General features: G+C 32.2%; 2 protein-coding genes across 3 annotated transcripts in view; one reads left to right on the top strand and one right to left on the bottom strand.

Annotated features, from left to right (window-relative positions):
- Positions 1-5,163, top strand: part of LOC106462990 (serine/arginine-rich splicing factor 2-like) — a 14,730-nt gene extending 9,567 nt beyond the window's left edge. Inside the window, exons 4-5 of one of the 2 annotated variants that reach the window (XR_002611385.1) lie at positions 1,229-1,470; positions 3,472-5,163. The gene's annotated coding sequence lies outside the window, so the exon portion shown is untranslated. Of the gene's footprint in view, positions 1-1,228; positions 1,551-3,471 lie in introns of those variants that run through there. The other variant, XR_001291020.2, reaches the window with a different exon arrangement.
- A 97-nt stretch (positions 5,164-5,260) lies between these two features.
- The window catches only part of LOC106462988 (protein MLP1-like), a 132,720-nt gene continuing 119,295 nt past the window's right edge, over positions 5,261-18,685 (bottom strand). The window contains exons 14-24 of the mRNA XM_022390393.1: positions 16,489-16,566; positions 13,763-13,888; positions 11,581-11,711; positions 10,528-10,592; positions 10,109-10,232; positions 9,569-9,701; positions 8,912-9,028; positions 8,126-8,212; positions 6,929-7,058; positions 5,972-6,124; positions 5,261-5,805 (exon numbers count right to left, since the gene is read on the bottom strand). Of these exons, the coding sequence (XP_022246101.1) occupies positions 5,687-5,805; positions 5,972-6,124; positions 6,929-7,058; positions 8,126-8,212; positions 8,912-9,028; positions 9,569-9,701; positions 10,109-10,232; positions 10,528-10,592; positions 11,581-11,711; positions 13,763-13,888; positions 16,489-16,566 (1,263 nt within the window). The 3' untranslated portion in view covers positions 5,261-5,686. The remainder of the gene's footprint in view (positions 5,806-5,971; positions 6,125-6,928; positions 7,059-8,125; positions 8,213-8,911; positions 9,029-9,568; positions 9,702-10,108; positions 10,233-10,527; positions 10,593-11,580; positions 11,712-13,762; positions 13,889-16,488; positions 16,567-18,685) is intronic.

Here is an 18,685-nt window from a genome sequence, read left to right as displayed (position 1 = left end):
TAAATTAATACTATTTACTTAATAAGTTAAGGTTTAACGTTAAGTATACTCTAGTAAGTAAAGTACGTTGTTAGTAGTGTAACGTAAAAAATTAAGTATGTTATATATATATATATATATATATATATATATATAAATTAAAACCACTATTTAAAAAACAAAAAACCTTCACACTTTCCTGTGGTAATAGTAACCAAAAGCGTTGGGGATGTCCCATCTATCAAACAAAATGCCAATGAGAAACCAGTCTGCAGTTGTGGAAAATTCAATAAGGGTACAGAGTTGAGTGCTTACACCAACATCTCAACTCTTACTGCCTTTCACTGTCTGCAGCCAGCTGTGGGAAGGCAGTTACTTTTAAAGAGATGTAATAAAGTTAAAAGTATAAATAACATAAAATTAAGCCACCCAAAATTTATATATTTCTACTAAACAATGCCTACCATATATAACCCTATAAGCTACAATGGTGTGTAATTACATTTTACTTGTGTTGGTAGAACTCTGTAAATTACCTAAGTGTTTGTGAGTTATCTGATGCTGATATTGACTTAGGAAATTAGTTTAAGTTATGAATAACAGTTAAGTCACTGCTTTAGAATACTGAGGTGGGCCCTTTTTGTTTGGTGCCGGGAGTAAAACTGTGTACTGGTCTGAATGCCCACGATGTTGTTTGTATATCATCAGTTTCATTGTAATTTCATGTAAGATAAGGGTAGTGTATGTTAAAATTTTTATGCATGTAAAACATTTAATCTATATTTCATTATAGGTAAATATTGTTCAACACCTTGGTTTGTGAAAGTTTAAAATATGTCTTAGACTTCACAACTTTAAGGTTAGTCTAATTGAAGCTTTCAAATAAGCAATATGAACAATATATTTATTTGTGCTACAGATAATCTTCTATATTAGTTATTATACTACTGTGAATATTTCTTACTTACAATAAACTTAACAATGTCTGTAAAAAAGTGTGTAAATAGCTGGAAAGTGAAGCTGCAAATTTATTTGGAATAAGAGTATGCTAAATGTAGTTAATTGTGGAAATTGTATATCACGAGCTTTTGGGGGTATTGTTAAATGTTTTTCATTCACCTTCTTCTGTTTAACTAATTGGGTAATATTTGTGATCATGGGCTGTTTCAAAATTAGTTAAATAAACTGAAAATGCTTGATGAACCTTTATTTCTCAATCTCATGTGATTTTTACTGTCTGTAACTATAGACGCAGTAATAAGCAGTAGTTGCTGAGAATGCTGTGGCAGTTGGGTCCAGTGTACCCGAGCTTGCTGTTCCGATCCTGTTCCCGTTCCAGCAGATTGCTGTTGGCAACCGCACCTGGCTCATTCTTGCTATGCTGATTGGTTTTGAGGAGACATACTGCAAGCTGATTGGTATAAAGAGCTGAGCTGGGTGGTTATGCTGATTGAAGATTTTAAAACTTCTTGTTTTCCTTAGGAAATTGGGGTAATTGATTAAGTTTCAAACTTAGGTTACCCTGGGCTTAAAACATGCTTTGAGAAATATATAAAACTTTTAAATGTTGACTTTTTTTTGTTCCTGGGTTCTGTTAGATCAAGTTAACAATAAAACTCCAAGGCATAATAAGCCATTCCAGATCATACCTCATCATCTTTTATTGGTCATAAAATGTTGTCTTAAGTTATTTGTTAACATGTGCAGTACAGAATGCATCAGTTAATTTTGCATTCTTTTTTTTTAAATAACAGTTTCTAAAAATGGTGCATATACAAAACATTGTAAACATTTGACCGAAAAAAGTGGTTAGCAGTTCTCTAGGCTTTGGCATTATTGGTAAATCTAAGCAGTCTTGGTGCTTATACTTTTAACAATGGTTATTTCTTTCATTCATGATTTTCTGTAGATGTATAGTGTTAATCAGATTGTGGGGAGTATCTTTTAAACTTATTCTCGAAACGTTGAGGTTCCATAATTGTTAAATCCTCTATTCAACTGTTTTAGATTTTTCATGTTGTTTAAAACTATCTTAAGAAGTTCATTATGTTCATAATTAGCCACCAAATTTATGTTTAAAAAATGGAAAGGAACTAGAACTTGTAGCTTTAGATTTAATGGTGATCATTCTGTCAGATATTTTTGGGCTTCTGACTGCTGTTCAGCTATGATGTCCTTCTGTTTTTGAAAATTTAGAAGCTTACAGATTAGCACAAGAAATATGGACTGTACTTAAACTTCGAGCTGCTGTTTCATGGCCAGGCTTTTTCAAGGATTCTTCCTTTATTGTTGTTATAAGAAAGTATCTCTTTACTATGTATGTTGAATCCTTTAAAAAGGTCGTAAAATTAGCAAGCTCACCAGCTACTTGTTTTACATTTTTATGAATCATTTTTGTCTGGAAGTTTATTTTTATTCGTGTGTAAAAGAACCATTGTTTCATATAGTAACTTTAACCGTACCTCGTTCACTGGCTTTGACACGTGCATAGGAATCGTTTTTTTTTACTTCGAAAGTAACTTTAAACTTGAATTGGTGTTTTACCAGTGGACCTTTATTGTGTTTCTGGAATGGTTAAAATGTGCTCTTTACAGATTTTATTTTTGTTTCAGCTAGTGGGCTTCTAAGTTACTTGATGAAGAGGGATTTTTAAAGTTTATGCTACATCATATTCATCCACACTTACATTAATCTGAAATTTGGTTTAAAATCTTTGCACTAAAGTTACTTAAAAGCAAAGTTTTTGAATGGCAGCAGAAACGTCTTGGTTTCTGGCATTATGAGATAATCACGTGTATGTTCAAAAATCTAAAGTTTGGATTTTGTACTTTTAATATACTGTTGCAGGAAAGAGCCATCACATAATAGTGTGCGACAGTCTTAAAAGAGTTAATCGTCAAAACGTTTGTTTTATATTTCTATTTCAAGGCAACAAATTTTCTTTGCTTTCATATTCCAAAGTTACTTACTGTATTGACTTGGTACTTTCTCTTGTCTTGCTACTTTTTTTTTTTTACCCTCTTAATGCAGTAAGTATAAAAGGCATGAAATCTGTATCTTACAATTTCAGCAAAAAAATAATAATTAAAAGTTGGATGGGGAGAAAACATGTAGTTAAAGCTTTAGCCGAATGACTTCTGAGGCCATTGAAATTCTGGTTAGCTCAAACATTGGTTTCAGTCTTTACAACATTCCAGATATATGTGTTTGGGTAGGTTTTAAAGTCTGAACAAGTAGTATGGACACTTTAATTTTTTGTAAAACTTTTGAAGTATATTCAAACACATTTTGTAGTGGGAAAAAGTTGACAATTTTTTCTGGTAACTCCATTATTGTAGCGTGATTTATTTCTCATTCAGGATCTCCATGTTTAGTTCAATAGGCTCGAAATAAGTGACACAAGACTTAAATAATTGTGATTTCCCCAATACAGTGTGTTAAGAAGTATTGTAGAACAAACAAGGAACCTTAAGGTGAGTATCTTTGGTATAGATTGAACTTCTGTCAGGAATACGTTCAGAGATGATGATAGACGAGGCGAATTGATGATAAAAAATTACATCATACAGTGTTTCGGGAAAAGAATACCAGTGCAGATGATATTACAGGAGTCACTCGGGATGCTGTTTGAAAAATGGGAAATAGATGTACAGTGGAACAGTGCACAAAGATTGCTTCGTGTGATTTTCTTTTCGTTATACACTAGCAAATGTTTTGTTGGAACACTGTACAGGTGTCTGTTAGGGAGATGTCTGTAAGTAAAGCTTGTCTTTCTTTCTACTGTGACATAACACAATAGATATTTTTATTTGTATATTTCACCAAATGAAACTGGTTTTATGTTTTGTGTGTACATAAATTACTTTTATCTTGTTCATCAGTTGTTGCTAGTCTAGTGGCAGCATTACACCTGGAAACGACCTCGTAAACATTTTGTGCTTGTTATAGTTTTCACGCCATAACTTTCAAATTAGTAAGCGTATGTTCACGAAATTTGGCAGTTTATCAGTAAGGTTTTTCATATGACAAAAAAAAAAAAAATAAGTAATGTATAATACTAAAATATGAATTATAATCTAAAGTTTGATACCAAACTTATTGACATAAATTCATAAAATAGTAGTTCAATAAAATTTTAAACGTGAGGCAACAAATGCAATAATATGACCTTTGACTCGTGCAGAAAGGGTTAATTGCACTTTGTACAAACAGTTTGGATATGTCACCATAAATGAAGGTTGTGACGCGTGTAACGGGTTATAGCATATTTCTGGTGATTTGACAGTACAGTTGAACCATGGGTAAACTTGTGCCTGAATAGTTATAAAAAATCCTTTCCAAAAAGAAATATTCATGAGAAGTGTCATCTTTCCCAAAAGCCTGTTACAGTGGGAATTGTAGTTTTGGACAATAGTGCCTAACCATGGCCATCAGATTGACTACAATCGATAATGAAAGATGTATTCAGTACGGGATTCGAAACTTAGTTTTCCAGTAGGAAAAACTCATCATATGTACCCATTTTAAATTGCATTATTAGTATAAATCTTAAGATATTTAAACTGGTTTCATCAGTTGCAGATTTACAAGTACCTTTTGTGTTATGTTATGGACCCCCCCACCCCAAATATCATAGGTGTATAATCTACATTTTTTTGTGCTTTGGCCACCACGTCCAGTATCGATGTAGATAGCCGATATAAATGCTTAGGGGGTATTTAAGTCACTACACTGCAGATAATAAAATTAAACAAGAAAACATCAGATATATTGAATTTACTAACCAATGAATGGTAGGTGTAGTGATGGCCTTTCATTGAACGTTAAAACATCATGTACTTGTGTGTGAGAGATGTTTCAAACACGCTTGGCCTTTTTTTTCGTTTGTTGATAAATGTCTAGTACTGACCACCAGGTGATGTTAGGCATGAAGATGAAACTGGTATAAATTTATGCCACTTTGTATATTTAATACATATATGCACTACCGAAGGATAAAGAATACCTCGTAGTGGCTCAGCATTACGTTGGAGGATTTCCAACATTAAAAACTGAGTTTTGATACCTGTGGTGGGCACAACACAGCCCATTATGTTGCTTATATGCTTAATAACAATGATTGAATGAAGGGCAAAAAAAAATTTTTTTTTGGAAAATGAATATTTTATCTGGACTACCATGGACAGAAATTTTATTGTAGTGACTTCAGCTGTGTAATAGTTTAACTATTTCTCAGAACACTGACATTGTCTACCCTTCACAGAACATAATAGTCACGAGATATTTTCATAAAAATGTTTATTTAGTGAATATTATTGCACAACTCTATGTTGCTTCTTCCTCCAGTAAAAAAATTAATTCACAAAAAATATAGAAAAACAATCTGCACTGTTGTTGTTGCAGGATTTGTTCTACCTAAGCACTTATTGAATATCTGGCAACTAAACCCAATTATGCTTAATTACAGACATTTACAGAAGCAAGCTGATGGGGGGAAACCAGTTAAATATGGGGAAAGGTAAGCTTAATTTGATAAAATTAGTCCTATACACTTTCAGTCCATTTCTTTTTTCGACCTTTGAGAAATCCAGTTTTAAAATCTACATTATTTTTTGCCACTCATGATACAACTAAAAAACAACTGTGCTTTGTACAGTTACCCGTTACAACTTTCAGAAAACAACTGGCACATTATATCTTGTTTTTTTTAGTTATTTTCAGTTTTGCTCTGAGTGTTAGTAATACACTTTTGAGAAGACAAGGTCCGCCACTTTTCTATACCAGGAAGTCCATCTAGTCCAGGACAGCTGGGAGATCTCATTAAATCTGAAAAAAGAAAACGATTGGACCACAGAATTAAACCATTCTCAATGTTTCATTACACAATACATAGATACATTAAACACTATTTTGAAATCATAGGTTATACCACGGAGAAATTGCAGAATCTAGCTTAGTCGAAACTCCTCAAATGAGCATAACGGCCACTTACCTTGAGCTGAATAAAGTGCTAGAGAATGTGATCGCCGTGGTTTTGGTTCAAAAGCTCGTCTGGAGAATGTGATACTACTTCTTGTTGGGTGGTGGAGATGAGAGGTAAGGTTTCTCTCTCTACTTGTACACTCATTGTTGTCTTCTTCACTTCCTGTTGAAAATTTAACATTTTTTGTTTAATTCACTGTTGTGATGGACCATGTATAAGACAAATATAACCAGTGGTTTGGATTATTTTAAATATTCAGTAAAACTTCTTTATGTATTATCATTAAAGAAATTAGAAATTACTTGATTAAAACAAGGTTTACATAATAAAATGTAATACTTATACACTGATTGGAATTAATTATTTGAAGTCAGGCCCCCATCTAATGTTTGTTCGTTGTAATATCTATACAACTTTTGTGGACCTTTTATTATTTTTTCTTAAATTACTGGTTAATCTTAAAAAAAAAAGTGCAACAACTTTAGAAAATTTAAATGTAGTGTAAATAAGGTTTAGAGCTGGGCAATTTAATCGATTAGTTTGGTACTATCAGTTATGGTTTGTGTTTCCAATGAACATTGAGTGTCCAATTAGAGAAAAATAACAAATTTGGTGTTAATCAGAAACCCTGATTTTAATTAGTTGGTTATTTTTTTGACACTTTTTAAGGTTGTTTATTTCTAACATTAAAATGTCTTTTCTACACTAATGTGCACTACAAAAATTATGTTTGTTTGTTGAGGATATTTCTACTAAGCGTATTTGCCACTGGCTAGCAGCACTATTACCCACTCTCTGGCTACGTAATGTAATACATACTTATAATTGTGTAACTGTATTCTTTAGTGGTGTATAAAAAGGGATTTGGGAGGGGGGGTCAAACCTACTCCACCTGTCAATCAATTAGCATGTACTACTAATCGCCCAGCTCTAGTAAGGTCTACTCCTCAGTCCCACATTTCTTACCGGGTGAAGAGGAGGCAATGAGAGTCTCTAGCTTAGTCCTCAGGCTGCTCACCTCATCTTCTCGCAGCCTACGCTCAGCCTTCAAACTCTGGTCTAATTGTAGACATTGGGCATCCAACAGATTGACATGCTGTACACAGACATACACATAATTGGGCAGGTCAACTACAGACATACATGTACCACTTCGTTCCAAATTGAAAAAACAAGATACATCACACCCTTATTCAAAAGAACTCAAATTGGGAAAATGACAGGGGGGGAGGCAAGCATGTTATTCAAACTGATACATCATACAGTATATGTACATTGAAATTTTTTAATTAAAAAATGGGTTTATGAAATTACAAAATATAAGTTTAAACCCTAAAAATGTTAGCAAGAAATACCTCCAGATGCATCTTGGGTAAGGTGGTATTTATCTTTAACAAAAAGTTAAGTTATTAATAGGAAATCAGGCTGATAACATAGCTTTGAAAGAAAAAATCGAATTGAAGCTAATATTATGTTAGCTTCCCCTGGTGCTAATTAGTAATAGAACCAATCATGACTAGTTCAGAAATTAAAAGAAATTTAAAATGTACTTTATAAGTGAAAAAAAAAAACTTGCAAATTATTAAGGCAAAACAATAGGCCTTGAATGTAGAGCTTGTTCATCAATTAATAAAATCAAGGATATTCAGAATCAACTTTTATATAATGTTTTTACATTACTCTATTAAAAGGGTATTTTCCAACAGTTGGAAGAGTATTTTTTTTTTAACCGAACACTAGCATTCTTGCACAAACGGTTACCACAGTGAAAAGAAATGATAAATTAAAGATTTAAAAAACAAAACACTAAAAGTATCGCTATCCATAGTTCAGATAATAGAAATAAGAGGCTGTATTAATGAACTGTCAGTTCTTTGAAACTGCTCAAGCAGTTAGGGTTAGTTTTTGTAATCTACAGTGTTTAATCATGCACAAAGTAAGAGATTGGTATTTCCGCTGATGTAAGTAAAGAGAGCAATGTTTTTACGTACAAAACTGGTACCATGAAACGTTGAAGGTAGAGCAACAGAGAAAGATTCAACTTTAAACAATATGATGTGTTACAAGAAACAGGTTCAGAATAGCTGACTGAGGTCAAGCATGAGAAACTAAATGTTTTATCTAAATCCTCCAAGCTTCTCTTATATCTGTACAGTCACTTACATTCTCTGTCAGATGAAGTTTTTGAAGAAGCTCAGCATTCTCTTCCTTTTGTTCTGCTAGCTCTTGGTCCCTAAGACTCAAAAGTTGCTGAAAATCCAACAGAAAATTTTTATTGAATTACATGTTATTCAAGCTCACAAGTATTTGTAATAATGTACTTTTCAAACACACACAATTTCAATTTACATCGCAACCAAATTTGACTGGTCAATATACTTGTATTAAAAAATTATTATATAACTTAGGAAAGTGCGATATTTGGTACGAAATATTTTTGTCTTATTGAAATTTACTAAGAAAACCACATTTTGAATTTAATTATGTGAAAATCTACTACAAAACATAAGTGTTTTTAACATTCACATGAATTAAAATCAATTTTTAAGGTATAATGAAACACACTATAGTTCTTAAGAGTTTTAGAGAAAATCTACCTGGAGATCAGAATCCAAAGATTTTGGCAATATCTATCTATGTGTGTGTGTGTGCACGTAATATTCAAGTCCAGATCTCCAGGTAGATTTTCTCTAAAGAAAAAGACACTCTGCCAAGAAACCACGATGGTTATGCTACAGTTATTGTGGTTAAAATATGTGCAGTCTTCTATAATATATCAGAATACCTTGTGTTCTAAAACTCCTGTTAACGTTTCCTATCTATTCTAAGTTTGAAAAAGCTAGGATACAGTATACCTGATCAAACCCTTCTATCTAGTCACTACATTAATGTTACCAATAATGATAAAATTCCTATCTTAACAAGTAACAAAGAAATGGTTGACCATACCACCAGTGTTTCTCCTTGTTCATTGTCTTTGCTATTTAGTAATTCTTCTTTCTTATCGGCAACTTCCGATGCTAAGTGAGCACGCAACTGTTTGTTTCGTGCAAGTAAGTCAAATACCTATGAAGTTTAATGTAAGACAGGGTATCAGTATAAACAAATAATGTACAAATAAAAAAATGTAAAGCTTAATGTAAAAAAAAATGAAGAAACTAAACTTACCGAGAACTATTTCTGACTTATATGTATGAGCACAATGTTTTATTGTACTAATAACCAAGCAATAGTACATAACATCGGCGAGAAGGATCCCTGTCTGGAAAAATGCGTTGCGTGTACACAAGCTGATTCCACCATTTCATACCCCAAGCAGTTGGAGGATGAAATGAGTATTTCATATGAAGATCTTTTGCAATGTAAACTATGTTGCAGAACTGTTATCAAGAGGCACAGTTGTCAGATAGAGGATGACAAGACGACATAACAAAGCTCCAGAATTGTTTTAATATAACGTACTCAACTTCTAGTATATACAATAACAAAGCCTGACAACAATGATGTATAAAAAATCCACAATTACCCAACTTATAAAAAACCCAATTTAATGCAAATTGTTCCCATATAATAAAAATTGGTAAGATAAAATTCAGTGGTGCTTACTTGATAATTAGTGTTTTCCAGCTGTGTCCTCAGTACTTCCAAGCTCTCTTTCAATGAAGCATTCACCAAACATTTAATGGAATACTTTTCAGACAGTGACAGTATCTCGTGTTTAATCTCCTCTAATTCAGCCCTATAAAGATTAAACATCAAATAATTAATACTTCAAAATATCTTCTTTTAATTATCAGCAAAATAAAAAAAAACATTTCCTTCAATTTACACACACTTATCCAGATGAAAATACAAAATAATGGGGTGGAAAGTATTGTTCTTCCTGTTAGATCTAAGGGTACCTTTGTTTAGTAGTTCATTGGGTGGGGGTTGCAGCTGGATTTGCAAGTGATTTGTTTTTAAATACATATGTCCATAATCCATGGGCACTATTAACACGGGCATTCTCCATCATGACCTTTGGATTATGAGTGGAAAGTGCGATGATTTTTTTAAAAAGTTTTGGAATTTTTCTTATATACATGCATGCATTTCTAGAAATACTTATTCTTAACTAATAATGCACATCTGTCAGGTTGTACTTACTCGTGTTCCTTATACTGGTTCTCTCCACTGTATGTGTATTCCATTTGTTTTAGGAATTCATCTTTGAACTTAGCGATTTCTCGTTGCAGTTCTTCTTTGTGAGCTTTTCTCATGGCATCAAGTGCTTCAGAAAATATAAACATTTACTATCGACCATAAATCTGTTTAGAATAATACAAACACGGACATAATAGAAGCTCAGTCTTCACACTTCAGTTTTAGCCAAAATGTTTTTTGTATGTCAAAATGTAATACCAATTTTTGTTATCAGGACAAATTTACTTGTTACACTGTTTGCTATTTTAAAAGCTACATAATGTACAAGAAAATGTTTTTACTTGTTTTAAATTAAAATTGAAGAAACATATTTTATAATACACTTTTCCTAACCTTTGGAGGGGGGGGGGGGGTAGAATTACTTTTTACATAATTGCAGATTTGCGTACACAGTATTGTTAATAAAATTTTCAAATCTTGGGCATGGCTTTTAAATTTTTAACTTCATGATATTTCTCTTAAATTTCCCAAAACTCAAACATTTTTCCATTACTATCATTAAAATTTTACATTGTAAGAATATAAAGAAATTCTAAAATCAAAACTCCCATAAGTGATCATTAATGGTTAAATGGTCACATGTTATATTTAGCCTTATTTACATTCATTCTATTTTCAGCTTTTTAATTCTAAGTTGCTTCTGCATTTGTAAGTCAACGTGATTGGCCAAGAAGATGAGCCAATAGTACAAAAAATGTTCAATCTGAATTCTAACACAAAAATTTTATTTAGCTTTTAATATTGAAAACTATTTATCAAAAATATTAGAGCTCTTTCTTCTCTATGCTTTAATCAAATGAATTCTGTTTGTCCAGAATAAAAGATATTTGAAAACTAAAAAGTGACTCTTGTCTCTTACTGCTAATCATTTTGAACTTTTTATTATGAGACTATATTAAAATTGTTTTTTTCCAATCTCAATCTTTTGAGAAGCCACTATAAACTCTTATTCTAGAAAATGCACTGTGAATATAGGATAAAACTCAGAATGTAACACTAAACACACCATATAAATGAAGCAGTAGAAAATTTCCCTAAAAAAAACAGGGGTACTGCATATATCTAGACTATTCGAAATACATTTTTAAAATTTTCACCTTACAACTCAAGAAGCACATGCACATTTAATATTTAGCAGAAAATTTCTTAAAACAAACTCAAGCAACGAGAGCAGGTAAATGTGGTTTATTTTTGTAATGTTTAGGTTCCTCTAAATATTTAGATGCTTGTAATACTAGCTTTATAGAATGTGTTCACAATCCATACATGGTCAATGTTGATTTACTTAAAACCGTATTGTTTGGGTTGTAAATGTTCAGTATGGATGTATTTAGTGCAGATAATTTAATGAAGCTGTGTTTATTTTACAAAGTTCTTCTAAAAATTATTTAATGTAGTGTTGTTTAGTATTAGACATTTCTTCTGCTAAGGCTTTTTCTTTTTCATTCTCTAGTTGTTCTAATTCCATCTCATGTTTTTTCTCCAGGTCAGCTATCATTCGTTTGTATGAGTTTTCCATGGCCATAAGCCCTTTCTCTGATAAACCCTGTTTAATATAAGAAGCAAATCTCTGATCATTACACAAACATTCAGATATTCTCAGAGTTAATGCATTTTGACGACAAGGAACTTTCAGAGACTCGCAATCAATTTTCAAGAATCCCAAGATGAACCGATTTTAATCTACAGAATCATAGTGTTTGCTCTGAAGTAATTAGTTTTTCCAATAAAAGAATAAATTAAATTTACTTCAAGAAATACTTGAAAGTACTATTACAAAAACTTAAAAATGTTAATAATAATTTAAGCCATATTTATATGATAGTGGCTTTTGTCTTATCTATGTGAGGTCACTTGTTGTTGTATAACAAGAATTTTTGAAGTTTTATTGTCAAGTTATTTTTCACTTTAAATTCTGGATTTGTTGAAATTTACTGAAACCACTAATGGGATACTAATCAACCTCCTGTTCTTGGGGTTGATATCCAACATGGTTGCTATTGTCACCGAGATTCACATAAACTGGAAAATCTTTTATTTCAGATGTGAGCACTTTAACAAGATGTCTACTGCCACAAAGTTGTAAACAGAATTCTGAACCACTAGTTGAGAGCACAGCTGTATCAATGAAAAATGTTTTCAGAACCTCCTATTTCCATTAAATATACATTTAAATAATACTGTAAATAACTGTTTATCTGTTGTTTTCTTTATCCAAGTAGTGCAGTGTCTGTCAGTTCACACACACACACACTAATATGTTCTATATTACAACAGCTTATTGTTTTAGTGGCTCACAAAAGTAATAACTTCTTTGTTTATTAAAGTAAGTGCTCAAATTGCTGGGCATTACCTTCAAGTCAATATGTGCTTCAAAGTTAATGGCCAGCAATTTGAATATTTACGTTAATAAACAAACAAGTAAGTACATTTGTTTTATTGTTATTCACAATCTCCAGGGGCTATGACTTTTGCACCACCTTGTATGTTTCTGTATTGTTTTTATTTTTAACAGTTTTCAGCAAGTTCATGTATTGCACAATTTTGAAGAATTAAAAACCATATATTTCTGTGACTTCAAATGATATTTCTTTCATCTATAGTAGCAAGTTTAATGCTATTATGTATCAACAGTATTCTTTTAATGGCTTCTCCTTTTCGTTTTTAGACGATATTAAGTGTTCTGTGATAAATATTTTTCAAACCTAAGATGCTCTGAAAATCTTTCTTAACTTGGGAGAGTTTCGTTAATGAGTGAGTTTCTTGTTGTATGTATTGAACATGTTACCTTATGCAGGTTTCTAATGATCCCAAGCTTGACGTGGTGTGCAAGCCTAGTTACTCTAAGTGAAGTTTCTGTACATTTTTATGTGTAAGTGATGCTGTAATTAAAGACAGTTAGAAAGCGTAGTAGTTCGAGTAAAGGAAAAAAACATATAGAACGTCAGTGCTTTTGACAGGTGGACCTGTCTGCAGTAGGGGCAAAATCAGAGGTCATTATTCCATTGCTCCTGATGAAGATGGTCCATCTGTCAAAAGCACTAAGGTTTTATTGTTTTGAATGTGATTTACAAACCTTGTTGAGCCTACACTCTTTCCCTATTATAGAACATATAACTAACAGTCTTCTTTTAATCATAATGTGAACTACATGTTCATGTAACTTGGCTCTTGTGGTAATATGTACTCAACCAAACTGAAAACAAAAAGAGGGGGGGGGGGAACAGTATTCTGTAAAAAAAATAATAGACATGGTGAACAACATCCAGCTGTCTATTATTGTATTACAGAATACTATTTTTATAAAATTCTTGGGATCAAGAGCACGGGATGCTATGACCCCGCTCTCCCTCAAAGCACAAGGTTACACTGTTGTTGGTCAAGCAACTTTGTAATTCAAAGAAATGAGCAGATGTATTTCACATCTCTTACAGCTGTCAAGTGACCTCATGACCTAAAGAAACAAAACGTAGTTTAAAACTACCCTTACAGTTTTCCAGGAAAAAAATAAATCTCCTGTAATATTGCTGAGCCAATAAAAAAAAAATATATATCTTGAAAAATTTCCAAACATATTACTGTTGGCCTTCAACTAACCTTCCACTGTTCAATTTCTGATTGGTAGCGCCTTCTTACTGACTCCTCGCTGATAATATCATGCTTTTTTTCTAGTTTCTGATGATAAATCTCAATCAGGCTTCTCATCTGCTCATCGTATTCAAACTAAAACATAGGAAAATTCAACATATATTACCAAACATTTTTATCTTTATAAAATGTAACCACTGAAAGGGGGAAATATTACCCACAACAAACACTTACATTTCATTCTTCTTCTTTTTTTTTTTTATGAAGATGCACAATAGATTATCTTTACAGCATCCAGTATTGGAAATAAACCCTGGATTTTAGTATTATAAGCCCTGAATGACCAGTGGACACTCTTTTATCTTCGACCAAAAATGAAGTTTGAGAAGAATTATCAGAGAACGTGATAGATTGAGGCAACAAACACATCAAAAGCTTTTAAAGAAATTTCTGATACTTAAGCATCATATGATGCAAGATTCTGCATAAGTTACATATAAAATGTTCAAAGCATACATAAGAGTAAGTATAAGGTCTCCAATATGTCACAATAAAAGACTGAGTTATCGAGTATCTAACTAGTTTTAATTAGTGATCATAGAATCAAGCAATATAGCCTACATTTGAAACAAAATAATCAGAATATTTATAAATGTAATTGACAAAAATAAATGAAATCAAGTTTAGAACTACAACAAGGGAATATCAAAGTCTACTACATGTACTGTTCTCAACACGAGACAGGATGTTTACGTGAACTGATATCACATAAGGATTAGTTAAACTTGTTATAGTAAGAATTGTAAGGCAACTGGTAAATGCTAGTAAATTTTGAATATCTAAGATGTTCTGAATTTTTGTTATTTCTGTCTCCTAAGTTAATTGTTACTAGCAACAACTGCTAATATAAAACTACTGTACCTTACGGTCACTGGTATAACTACTATGAGTCATTCTCTATAAGATAAAAGTGTTTTTTCAGTTACAATATTGGTTTCAAATTCCATTGTAATAATCGATTGAAACAACTGTAATTTTCTAGTAACTGATACCAAAATGTTCATTTGGTTACAAGTTTCATTCTTAGAAACAAAGGTGTACATTAGCATCATGAGCGTACTTAAAGCCACTGAACCTACATACATATCTGCTGGTTTAGTAACAGTTGTAGCTTAACACATCATTCAAATGTTATGCTTATCACACTCCCATTAACAATAACAGTTGAAGGGGAATGACTTGTGAAATTTCCACAAAATACATAATTCAAGCCAACCGATATAGGATCGAAAAACACTATAAAATTCTCCTTGTGTAATTGTTGTACTTCAGATAAGGAGAATCTGTAGCTTATAAAGTTTAATTTTGTAATGTAAATTGTAATAATCATAACAGAAACATTGATGACACATTATAATTAGTTTCCACTTAGGAAAGGCATAATTATGCATCAAAATCCATATTACAATTTACTCAATTTTAGAATGAATATGTACAGAACAAGTTAGCTTTTTTCTGCTTAATAATTTATGGTACAGCGATGGTAATACCAGAAAATTGGTTTCTTAAACTGGACAGATGTGTGAGCATTGATAATACTGTGTAACAGCTTTTACTTGACTCAAAAGGAATCTCAAAATATTACCTCGGCCTGAAGATCTGACTTACCATCAAGTGCTATTTAAGCATAGTTATTCTCATAAGGCAATATGAATTTAGGTAAAAATATGATGGGCAAGCTAAAAAAACCAGAAGACTAAAGACTTTCGTACTGTATAACAAACTGTGAAGAGCACCAGAGATTAAAGTAGTGTGTGACTCGTTACAAAAGCATTACATTGATCGTCAGAAGTGAGTGTAATAAGTTTCTTATTTATTATGTTATTCACTATCAGTAGAGGATCCACGTATTGTATCACATTTAGAAATCTTATGTTTTTGCCTTTACAAAATTCAATGTAAAGAACTGACAAGCACAATTGGGTGAAATAATTCATATTCTACATAAAATACACAGGGACACCCAACAGTAATTAATCTTTCTTTTTTTTGTGTTACTTGCATGTTATTATGGACACTTTAGCCAACAAAGTCATGGATCCACAAGCAATTTGGTGTATAAATAGTTTACAAAAATGTGCTTAAAAAATAAACAGATCCATATGGACCTCATTGGTGGTGTTACACAAGATCACCAGAAATTTTAAAGGGAAAAAAACAAAACATTTGTAATTGTCCCCTAGTGGGTCAGTGATAAGTTTACCGACAACACTAAAATCCAGAGTTCAGTTCCCCTTGATTCATAGAGTGCTGATAACTCATTGTTTAGTTTTGCACTAAGAAAACATCTACAATTTAAATTATTATCATAAATATTAGGCCTATTGACCATTAAGTAGTATGTTAACACTTTAGGCCTATTGATCATCAAGTAGTATGTTAACCCTTTACGCCTATTGACCATCAAGTAGTATGTTAACACTTTAGGCCTATTGATCGTCAAGTAGTATGTTAACCCTTTAGGCCTACTGATCAGCAAGTGTTATGTTAACCCTTTAGGCCTACTGATCAGCAAGTGTCATGTTAACCCTTTAAGCCTACTGATCAGCAAGTAATATGTTAACCCTTTAGGCCTACTGATCAGCAAGTGTCATGTTAACCCTTTAAGCCTACTGATCAGCAAGTAGTATGTTAATCCTTTAGGCCTACTGATCAGCAAGTGTTATGTTAATTACCTCAAGGTGTTTCAAGTGCTTCTGAGAAAGTTGAAGCTCATTCTGAAGTTGACTGATTTCTTCACTGTGCTGTTTATCCTATGTTGTTAAAAGAAAGAAAGAAAAAATCTTAAACATACAAGTCCAATATTTACTTTTCTTTACTTGTATCGTTTTGATTTTCACTGCACGAAACGTACAATGATAAAAACAAATGTCATATTCTAGAGAAGAAATTAAAATGAGGTTGTGAAAAATTGTTGTTAACTTTTAAAGAAATCAGATTTCCTAACTTTACAGAAATTGATTTAATCTGCAAATAGAGTTGCTGCCCATCCTCTAATTGATAGAACAGCCCTACAACATTTTGTTAGAGGTTTCTAAGACAGCCCTATGACATTTTGTTAGAGGACAATTAAAATTCCTTATTTTGAATAAGTGAATTTTTTCTTACAACAAAAATTAAAACATATGGTATCTTCTGTGTTCTGCTAAGATCCATTACAAATTTATTACACAATTCACACAAACACCATCTAGTGTAAACAACTGTAAGCTTATGCAAAGCAATACCATACACTAACACTCATCATCCAATTGGGTGAATCTCATTTTCCAAATGTTTGTAGGAAATGCTGCCTCCATGATGCTTAATTAGCATCTTTTGAAAACACTGTATTTATCGTTTCAGAAGGTGGCACCCCCTATCAGCAAGCTAAGGAATTTTTTTGTCTTAAATTTCAAACTTTTTATAAATTATGTTTTATGAATTTAAATTTGTGAGATATATAAAAAAAAAGAAATTAGCTCAGAAACAAATATCAAAATTTAAATGTTAATTACATGACAATTATATAATAATTTCTACCACAAATTTAAAGATGAAAGTTTGATACAAAATGCTTTTCTTTTAATTCTATACTGATATTCGACTAAATATATATAAACTTCTTACTAGTCCTAACATTAAATGTCTTTCAAAAATTAAACAAACATTAAAACATACATCAACTGATTTTCAATTACACCTAAAAATAACACAGTTTGTTTTCTTATCTAAAAACTTAAGGGTAAAAAAAATAAAAAAGACAAGATTAATAAAGAAATGAGGTTACAATTTAAGTTTCAGTAACAAACGGATTTTGACCCTGACATGTCTTATGTAACATAAATTATCAAAGACCATGGATTTGTAGCTTCTACTACACATGGGACTTGTGGTTAGGGCACTCGACTTGCAATCTGCCAGTCTCAAGTTTGAATCCTCTCACAGAACACACTCATCCTTTCAGCCATGGGGGCATTATAATGTGACAGTCAGTTCTACTTTTCACTAGTAACATAGTAGCCAAAGAGTTGAAAGTGGATGGTGCTGACTAGCTGTTTTCCTTCTATTCTATCACTGCAAAATTAGGGACAGCTAGTGCAAATAGCCCTCGAGTAGCTTTGAACGTAATTCAAAAACAAACAGACAAAACTACTATATGTACAGGTCTTTATTTCTAAGTGCCATTTTTATTTGAATGACCTAATGAAGGTAACCCGAAATATTTTCCGTTTAACATAGTACCAATGTCAAAAAGAAAAGGGAGAGACTCGTGTAGAGAATTCACTATAGCGTGTGTTAAAAAATGTTTACCAAATTCTCTTGGTTGTTTTGTATATGAGCTTGCAAGTCTCATATCTTAGAAAAGTAAAAACTAATTGCTACCTTAGAATAAAATAATAGTTGTATCAAAGTTTTTGAGTTAGTATTTTGCAGTTACATAGTTAAGAAAAGGTTCAGAGATATTCAGAAGCAGGTTTTAACAAACTTTTCTAGCTTGTAATTTTTTATAAAAAGATATCCACTCAATATATAAAAACTATTTTCATTTTAGTGCCATGAGAAACAAAGACTACTATTTTATCTGGAACGGGGAATTTCAACCTTTGTAAGGTGGGCTAAATGGCCAGGTCAGAGAACCCTAGGGTTCAGGTCCCTAAATTTTGAATCTGACCAGACAGTGGGCAATCAATAGTAAGTGCTACCACTAGGGCTTTGTCTGGCTCTTTGACCTAAACAATGGGATTGACTGTCACCTTTATAACATGCCCACAGCTGAAATTATGTCTTGAACCTTGGACCTTTATAATCTACAGCCTGTCAAACTAGCCACTAGGTCATGCCCAGCCTTGTTTAATCTGAATTTTGCTTCAACTATAAAGACAGCAAGTA

The sequence above is a fragment of the Limulus polyphemus genome, unplaced genomic scaffold (assembly GCF_000517525.1).
Source record: "Limulus polyphemus unplaced genomic scaffold, Limulus_polyphemus-2.1.2 Scaffold1295, whole genome shotgun sequence".
NCBI classification, from domain to species: Eukaryota; Metazoa; Arthropoda; class Merostomata; order Xiphosura; family Limulidae; genus Limulus; species Limulus polyphemus.
This window is presented reverse-complemented; position numbering and strand designations above follow the sequence as displayed.